This window comes from Cicer arietinum, chromosome 4 (assembly GCF_000331145.2).
Source record: "Cicer arietinum cultivar CDC Frontier isolate Library 1 chromosome 4, Cicar.CDCFrontier_v2.0, whole genome shotgun sequence".
In the NCBI taxonomy this organism is placed as follows: Eukaryota; Viridiplantae; Streptophyta; class Magnoliopsida; order Fabales; family Fabaceae; genus Cicer; species Cicer arietinum.
The window spans coordinates 13,297,621-13,307,107 of record NC_021163.2 but is presented as its reverse complement, the minus strand read 5'-3'; the positions used below and the strand labels follow the sequence as shown (position 1 = coordinate 13,307,107).

The 9,487-nt window shown below is 26.4% G+C and overlaps 1 protein-coding gene across 3 annotated transcripts; it reads right to left on the bottom strand.

The window, feature by feature from the left end:
* Positions 1-2,597: 2,597 nt before the first annotated feature.
* LOC101508222 (serine/threonine-protein kinase 54-like) lies at positions 2,598-6,289 on the bottom strand. Of its 3 annotated transcripts, none has more exons than XM_004496639.4 (7): positions 6,100-6,289; positions 5,061-5,428; positions 4,464-4,585; positions 4,108-4,307; positions 3,848-4,022; positions 3,552-3,686; positions 2,598-3,199 (listed from the first exon to the last, which is right to left on the bottom strand). In XM_004496639.4, the coding sequence occupies exons 2-7, from the start codon at positions 5,368-5,370 to the stop codon at positions 2,993-2,995; spliced, it is 1,149 nt and encodes a 382-aa protein (XP_004496696.1). In that variant the 5' UTR covers positions 5,371-5,428; positions 6,100-6,289; the 3' UTR covers positions 2,598-2,992. The 3 variants fall into 3 exon arrangements, with proteins under 3 accessions (XP_004496696.1, XP_004496697.1, XP_004496695.1); XM_004496640.4 differs by having other exon boundaries at positions 5,061-5,393; XM_004496638.4 differs by lacking the exon at positions 6,100-6,289 and having other exon boundaries at positions 5,061-6,063.
* Positions 6,290-9,487: the final 3,198 nt, after the last annotated feature.

The window sequence follows — 9,487 nt, the reverse complement described above, 5'->3', positions numbered from 1 at the left end:
TACTTTAAAAAATAAAAAGTATCAACTTTTTAAATATCTTTTAAAAATAATTCAATTTTTTCTAAATAATGTTTGTTTTTTGGTTTAAAAATTTTGGGGAAAAAAAAGAATTATTTAATTTTAAAAAAGAAAAGTAAAGAGTTTCTGGTGATTTTTATATATACTTTTTCGAAATTTTTAAAACAAAAAATGTAAATATTCTAAAAAAATATTTATTAATTTAAATTATTTAAATAGTTTTATTTAATTTAAATTTCACATCATTATATAGATATATATATATATATATATATATATATATCATTAAAATAATTTTTTATCACTAAATCAAAATTTAAATTGAGAACAAAATTAAATATAAAAAATTTTAAAAATAAAAGACGAAATTTACAGAAAAAAAAAATAACGCAATCAAATTTATCCTGTTTTTTTTTTGTTGCAAGAAAAAAAAAAAAAAGAAATAGAACGAATGAGTTTCTTGCAACACGACAAAAATGATTAATCTTGTTCATTTACGTTAGCCTGTGTGGACAATCAACTTCATTTAGTTTCCAAAATATTTATATTTTTACTATTCATTTACTAAAAAGTAAATAATATAATAAACATAAAAAATCAAAAACAAAAACAAATGAATGTTATAATTTGTACATCTACTATGTTTTGATATTTTATAAATGTGTGATGTGTTGTTACAAAGTCTTTAACTAAATATATTAAACTTACAAAAATAAATCTAAATGTATTTTTTATTAATTATTTTAGTCTTTGAAGATTTCTTTAGTTTTTTAATTTAGTTTTCAATTTTTTTAATTGATCAATAAAATTACTAATAAACAAAATTTAATAATATGTTTGTAATTTTAATAAATTTATAAATTATAATGATAACACGTCACACATTATAAAAAAAAATGATTATTTATAATTTTTTTAATATTATATTTGTGGCTATAACCGAAAGATATCATATATATATATATATATATTATATATATATATATATATATATATATATATATATATAATACATACTATATAATGTACTAAAAATTAGTATTTTTGAATATCAATTATTAATTATATTTAAAACACATGAAATAGTAAAAGAAATTGATTAAAGTAAATTAATAATGAGTAATGTTAAAAAAGTAAAAACCAATCAATAATAAATTTATGAACAATATCTTGTAATAATAATAAATATTTTCAACTTTAAAATGTAATAACAACATCTTTTCATTAAGATGTAAATTAGTAATCTATATTTTTTTTATTTGTAGTAAAAAGGCATCATCAACTTAAAAAAAAAAAAAAACTATTTTAATAAATGCCTATTATTGTAATTTGGTTTTATATATTAAATTATATATTTGTATTTCTTTTCATTAATGACATTATTATCTTCAAATCAAGATGTCTATTTCAATTTTTGTCTTCTTATATTTGTATTCTTTTGTTTTTTTTTTCCTTTACTATTTTCCTTGATTGCATCGATAATTTTTTTTTTCTTATTTAATAAAAAAACGCCATAAGATTTTTAAATTTGAACTCTACCATTTGTATGTTTCAAAAACATTCTATCCTTTGTCCAAAACTACCATATGCATCTTGTTTTTCTTTATTTTATGCGTCACTTGCTTTTTACAAATATGTAATAAATAAAATTATTACCTATTAAATAAAATAGGTTCATGTTCAGAAAATTCAAATTAATATAATAATAATTTATTAAAAAAATTAATACAACAATAATTTCACTGTAGAATCAATTTATTTATTATGGATGACATCAAAAAAAAAAAAAATACTGTAGATTAATATTAATAAGAGATATAAATGCAATACGTAAAACTAAAAAACTATTTTTTATGTTTGTTTGTAAAAATAATTAAAATAAAACTATCAAAATCACCTGTCGATTTTATTATTTTTAAAAGAGTAAAAGCGGATTTTTTTTAATGAAAATGTAAAAAGCGGATTTTTTAAAATGAAAATGTAAAAGTTGTTAATTACGCTTAAAAAATAAATAAATCAGAAATAACAAACCCTTAATAAAAAAAATATTCAAATTATGATATACTGTTTGCCTCGATTTTTAAAAAAAAAAATTGATATATAAATGCAAGAATTTTTACAAAAATTGATAAAAATAAATAAATAAATAAAAACATCCAATAACTTTTCGCTTTAAGTATAGTTTATATTTTTTTGGATTAACTTACAATTGAATTGCTTTAGATTGGAACACGCCCTAACAACAATTGCCTACAAAAAAGTTGGTTTAGGATTGATCAACATGTTTCACGTGCCACAAAATCAGTTAAGCAAAAGGCAAATCCAATGCCATAAAAGAAGGGGGAAAATGAGTACGGCAAATGTAATTGCCATAAAAGAAGGAGGAAAATGTTACTCATATTTTGCCTCACAGTTGCAAATTTGCTTCTTTTTTTTTTATAGAAGTAACAAATTTTCTTAACAACCTATATTCAAAATCAGCATACAAACATTCCATAAAAAAAAATCAGCATAAAAATATTGTTACATCGTAACATTGTCATCCCATAGTCAAAGAATAAGATAAAATTAAACCAACATTTAAGATCAATTCACAAATTTGACAAGAAGAAAAAGATCCAATTACATTTGGTTATTTTGGATTGCTATGTTCATTTTGAATCGGTTTGAATATCAACACCCTAAGTTTAACAACCGAGTGCAGGAGTCAATGACTCACGACACCAGCAACTCAATCCCAGTTGAATATCTATGATAAATGAGTTCCATGCTTATATGGGAAAAAAACTACTAGTATGTTCCTCTGTTCAAAGTCATCGCCTCATTTATTAGAAAAGAAAAAATAAAGCTAAGCAGTAAATTGACAAGCCAATAAATGACAATTTAAAGCTGCAACATATATCCTAGATTTCCATAGAAGAAAATGATCTACTAATGTACATAATAAAACTAATCAAGATTTGAATATGAATAGTTATGGACCCCGAGCAGCTATAAAACAAAAACAAAATGGAGTCTGATCTTCAGGTATCATGCCACCTCCTTTGCTTGTATCAAGTGCTTCTAACATTCCCACCACCTCTTGCATTTCTGGACGCTTTTCGGGATGTTTATCCCAACATCTTTTCATTATATTTGCTAAGGCACTTGGACAACATCTAGGAATCTCTGGTCGTAGATTCTGCACAAGAAAGTAATGAATGCTGATTATAGACATGAAATGTAAAATGATGTATATAATAATAGAATATAGTATTTCAAGAGAAAATGTTTATGAACGAAAAGAAAATGACGGCAATACAGGGAGCACTCTTATGAATTATGATACTTAATAAGAGTGAATGTTGTTCAAAATAGTTACAATATTTATGATCATATAATGACACTTGAGAGTTTACTATGTGATATATAGGAATGGGAATGAACAAATGACTACATCATGCCGCATTGAGACAATAAAAATTTCAAAATGCTCACGGGTAAAGAATATGAAGGTAGAGAGAAAGAGTTTGTGGTTTATTGTATGAACTGACCCGATGAGCAACTGCAGCTGACGCATCAGCAAAGCTTAGATTTTGGTAAGGCATGTCACAGCAATAAATTTCCCACAAGCAAATGCCAAAGCTGTAGACATCACAACTTCTGTTGTAAGGTTTGCCATTTATAACCTACACAAAGTTTAATATGCCAAAGATTAAAGCAAATTATTAAAATGGAGTTTGGTTTTCTTAGTGATGCGATTGGTAATCATAAAAAATAACACTTCCATAATCAGCCATCACATTAAACCACAAAATATCTAGAGCAAATTTCAAAGCAGGATTAATACCTCTGGTGCCATATATCCAACTGTTCCAGTTTCACCGGTCATTTCACTTGGATTTTGAGCTTCAACCCGAGCAACTCCAAAATCAGCTATTTTCAAATTTTGATTATCATCTAAAAGCATATTATCAGTTTTTACATCGCGGTGAACAATTTTCTTCGAGTGTAGATAACTAAGACTGCAATGGAAAAATATATATTGTGTTTAAGAAGAAAAATAAAATTATATATCAACAATTATAAAGGAAGTACAGTGGGACTCACCCTCTAGCGAGGTCCAAAGCCAACTGAATCACAACCTTGTATGTAAGTTTCTTTCGCCTATTTTTCAACAAGAACTGTTTCAATGTCCCACCATGAACAAACTCAACAATAACGCAACATGCCTTGGAAGGAAGTGAATCTTGACCACCAGCATCTGAAGGAATTTTAAGATTTGAAGTGCCCATTGAAGCTCCAACAAACTGTTGATATGAACAATTACAAAACTACAATTTTAAAAAAATATCCTATTGTTCCACCTCATAAAGGAAAGGAGAAGAAAAATAAGCATAAAGAATTTGCCAGGTAGTAATCATGAATTTATATACATGAGAGTGTGAAGGATATTAAGTTTATACTTTTGTGACATTTGAATGATCAAGTTTTTGCCACACAGTAACCTCCTGCCGAAATGATGCTCGTAAAGCAGCAGTTTCAGCAGCAGTGGCAACTCCATCCTCACCCCAGTCCAACACTTTCACTAGAAAATTCAACATTGCAATTCAGTGAGAATTTCTACAAACAAAAAAGTTCAAGACAAAGACTTTGTGTGATTAAATAAGCCAATAAAACTTGTATTGCAGCTTTATATTGCGGGCCACAACCAGAATTACGACAACAATATAAAGATTTGAGGCCTATTTGCCGCAACCACAATAGAACTTGTATTGTAGCGTTAAATAACGGCCTTTGCAACTGCAATTATGGTCGCATTGACCGTACTTATCTGTCGTTATCTGCAATATCAATGATTGTAACATAACCGTACTTCTCTGTCGTTATCTGCAATATCAATTATTGTAACATAACCACAATTTAAACCAAGATCCAAGGCTGAAAGAACACACCTTGAGAGAATAAATACCTTCTAGTATATAAATACATTGAATAGTAGCATATTTTAAACACAAAGACAACCAACCAGAATAAAAATGCAAAACATAAAGTACAAATACCTGCAACATCTTGGTCGTCATAAGTTCCCCTGTAGACAGTGCCATAAGCCCCATTAGCAACAACATATCGTAAATCCAATTTGGCCAAATCAATCTCCCACTCCTCTTTAGGCCTCTTTGCCTCAACGCTTCTAGAAAAAACCCTGCTCAAGTGCCTTTCTAGCTCAGTATCCAAGCTCTTCAGATCAATCTTATCAGCTCTAAAAATCATATCTTTGCTGCTTAGATTTCCAGTACCCTTCATCTTTGAATTCAAAGCTCCTTCCAATCCCATCTTAGGGGTCGTAAGACCCCCAGCTTCCGATTGCATCTCAAATACCCGAGTTCGACAACCTCAAATTCCAAAACAATTTTCAACAAGTGGTACACTAATAAAATAACAAAAGCACAATTTTAACCTTCAGCATCACAATCATTATTAAACAAAAACAAAGTATATGTACCAAAAAGCAACATTTTAAATCGCCCTAACGGTTGTGTCAATCCTTTATGCTATAAAAAATTGCAGTCAAATGATGCAGCCTCAATTGCAATTTGCAAAGGCATAAGAAACTTGGATGCCATGGTTAACAGATCGATTTTTAAAATCTCGCTTATAAAAATAGACCCAACAAAAATTTAATTCTAAATGGTTTATATCTAAAATTCTCTCCTCCCATTCTACATATTACACTGAGCATCCTAAATTTAATATAAAAAAATAGTTGAGCAAAAAATTACAACCAAATCTATCAGCAAACAAACCTAATCATACAATAACATGATCAATACCTACGACACGTAAAAATTAGGTTTTTAAAGAGAGAAATTTCCAAAAAAAAAAAAAAACTAAACAAAAACGTAAATGAAAAGGAATAAGAAGCTGCATGCAACGAGAAACACACATACGACCCTAACCCTACGATGCAAATATATCAAAAAGAGATGAGAATCACGTCAAACAGTTACGAAGAAAAGAAAGTATGAAAAAAATAATAATTCAGTTTTTAAACGCAAAAAATAAAAATTAGGCAATGCATGAAAAGTGGGGAAGTAATACCCTGTGAAAGATGAGTGAATGAAGAAGTTGAGATCGTATGGATAAGAATCGCAAAGAAGAAAAGTCGGTGCTACAATTAAGAAGAACCAGAAAGAGAACTAGAGAAACGCTCGTATCCCCTTGAATAAGGAAAAGGAGAGTAATGAGAAGAAGATACTCTGTTTCATTTCAAGATTGCAAATTCTGTTTTTTTTTTTTGTGTTTATATAGTAGTAAATCCTAATCTCATTTTCTTTTGTTGACCAAAAAATTATATAGAAATTAATAGGCGATGCACTTGTAAAATTTGTACGCAATCCATCACAATTATGATGTGGTTATTGTATCAAATGTTTAAGAAAGTACAATGGTTCTAGTTCATCATCGTATAGTATAGGAGTCATATTTTTTCTAAATTTTTTTTATTTTTATTTTTTATTTTTAACTATATTTAAATGTAAATAATATTTTATAGAAAAGAAAAATCAAACTAGTTATTATCATCTAACTCAAATATAACTTCGTATTTTGAATCCTAATTTAATGATTCATCTTCAGACTTTACTCGGGTAGATTATTAGAGTTAAAAAAGAATATCAAATAACTTTCTCTAAAATAAAAACTTAAACTACTTTTTGTAAAAAAAAACTCAAACACAACTTCTTTTTATTTTTACTTTTTAATATAACTCATATATTTTTTTTTAAAGAAGCTAACTCAAGTATGTTTTTGCTTTTCAAAAACCACAAGTATATTAATTCAAGCCCAAACAATTTCTCTTTCGAAACAGAAGCCCAAACAAATTAATCCCATTATTGGATTGTGTTTCTATCCCAGCAAAAAAAAAGGATTGCGTTTCTACTTTCTAATTCTTTAGTTTTAGTCTATTTCTATATTGAAAATAAAAATTCCTTAATTTTTTAGCCCTCAGAAAATATTATTAAAAAAATAAAATATAATTAGGTACTATATTAAAAGTCAAAGATACAATTAGATAAAACAATAAATAATAAATAATGTCTTATTAAAGAATTTTTCAAAAAAGATTTATCAAAAAAAAATTAGTAAAACTAAAACCATTGCAAAAAAGAAAAAGAGAGTACAAACCTGACTCATAAAAGCAATAAGCAATAAGCATTATGAAAAACAAACAAAAAGGTAACTCAAAAAAAAAAAAATCAGACAATAAAAAAAAGGAATATAATTCCACCAAGTAAAACTTCTTAATGAAATCCTAAAAGAAATCAATTTGTCTATATTAACCTAAAAAGTCTAATTATTTTCGATATTTAGTAAAAGCAAATTATACATGTTAAACTAAATTAAACTAATTACTATTAATATGTCCCTAATTATAAGCCCTACTTAGAAAAATTGTATACCTAAATATAAGTATAATTTCAAATGACTAGATATCTTTTTTGTTATTATTATTAGTAGTAAAAACAATATAATTTATTATTTGTTATAAATATATCCTTTATTGTTACTATTGTTACACTTATTTTGTTTAATAAAGTTTTGTCAACATTAATTTTTATTGATTGAACCGTCGGTTATTCTTATATGAATTTTAAGTTTTTACATTGTCAACCATTATATTACAATATATTATTCAATATTTAAAAGAAATCAACAAACAACAAATCAATGAAATTTTGAATAAATTCTCAAATATAATTTAACAACTAAAGTTTAACTATACATCAATAGTAAAAAATAAAAATAAAAAAATATATAACACGTCAGTGAGTTAAATTTGTGTGTTTGCGTGTTTAAAATATCAAAATCATTATTTGAATAAAACATTATTGAGTTTAAATAAGTTAAACTCAAACTTAAATGAGTTATGTTGAAATATGAATCAAATTAATTTGATTGATCGGATCTACAGACTTTTCTATATACATGAACACCTCTACTCACAATAACTTGTTTAGATGAGTCAAGTTTAAGAGTTACATACTTAACATTAATGACTGCAAATTAAATTAAGAGATTTGTATCCTGCACCCCCCACTTTGACCTCCCACCCCCCATTCATATGGAAAATACCATGTTGCCCTTAGTTTCATATATGAAAACCCCAAAAAAAATTTACTTTTCTTTTTTCACCCACTTCATTCGAAACTTTTAATTATTCGAATCTGACCCTACCAAATCTTCGAAATATTAAAACATTCGAAATACAAAAGTAAGTAAAAATTCGAAACTTCCAAATATTCGAAACAGGATTTTACCAGAAATTCGAAAGTTTCTATCATGATGAAACTTTCGAAGTTCATTTTTCCCAGAAATAATGAAACTTTTGTTGAATACGAAACTTTCGAAATGCAGAAAGTTTCGAAAATTTTGAACAATATGAAAGTTTCGAAATGCAAAACTTTCGAACAAATTGAAACTTTCGAAAATTCAACTTTTGAAAGTTTGAAATTCAATGAAAGTTTCGAATTTTAAAAAATTAGTAATAAATTTAATTAGTAATAAATTTATATTCCTAATTTGAAAAATTAGTAATAAATTGCTATTCCTAATTTGAAAAATTAGTAATAAATTTAGTAATAAATTTAATTCATAATTAAAATAATTGAAAAATTCGAAAGTTTCGAAGTTTTTGAAACTTTCGAAACTGTCATAATTCGATTGTTTGAAACTTTCGAATAATATGTATTTCGAAAGTTTCAGATTCATCGAAACTTTCGAAATTTTCTGAAATTTGTGTTTCGGAACTTTCAAATTCATCAAAAGTTCCGAAAGTTATAACTTCGAATGTTTCACATTCTTTCAAACTTTCAAAGGTTTCTGGAAAATTTCATTTCGAAACTTTCAGATTCATCGAAAGTTTCAAAATTTGTATTTAATTCTGTTTATTTAGGTTTCGAATGTTTTGAATTTAACTAAAGTTTCGAAATATAGGAAAAAAAAACTCACTTTGAATAATTTCAAAAGTTTCAAACTTTCGAATATTCTGAAATATTTGGAAAGTCAAAAAGGGTAAGATAGTCAATATCAGAAATTGGGGGGATGAGAGGTAAAAACAGGGGGTGCACAATACGTTTCTCTTAAATTAATTAACTAACTTCTACGCTCAATGCCCAACATATAAACAAGGCCCAAAAGCGAGAAAACATTGTGTACCCAAGTGGACAGTATTTTCAAGAATATATTCTAGCAATTAATTGATTATGAGAATTATATTGATATTTCTTATTTATATTATTGAAGAAATATGTAAAAACTTTATTTGTACGATTATAAAAAAATAAAAAAAAAAAGTAGTAGTTCATACACTAATCAATGTGTTTGTTAGAAGAATATATAAGTGAATCTAAACATTCAGTTTCGTAATAATTTTACAAACATATATAATAAACCATACCTCCAAAACAAAAGATAGAATTCGAAAAGA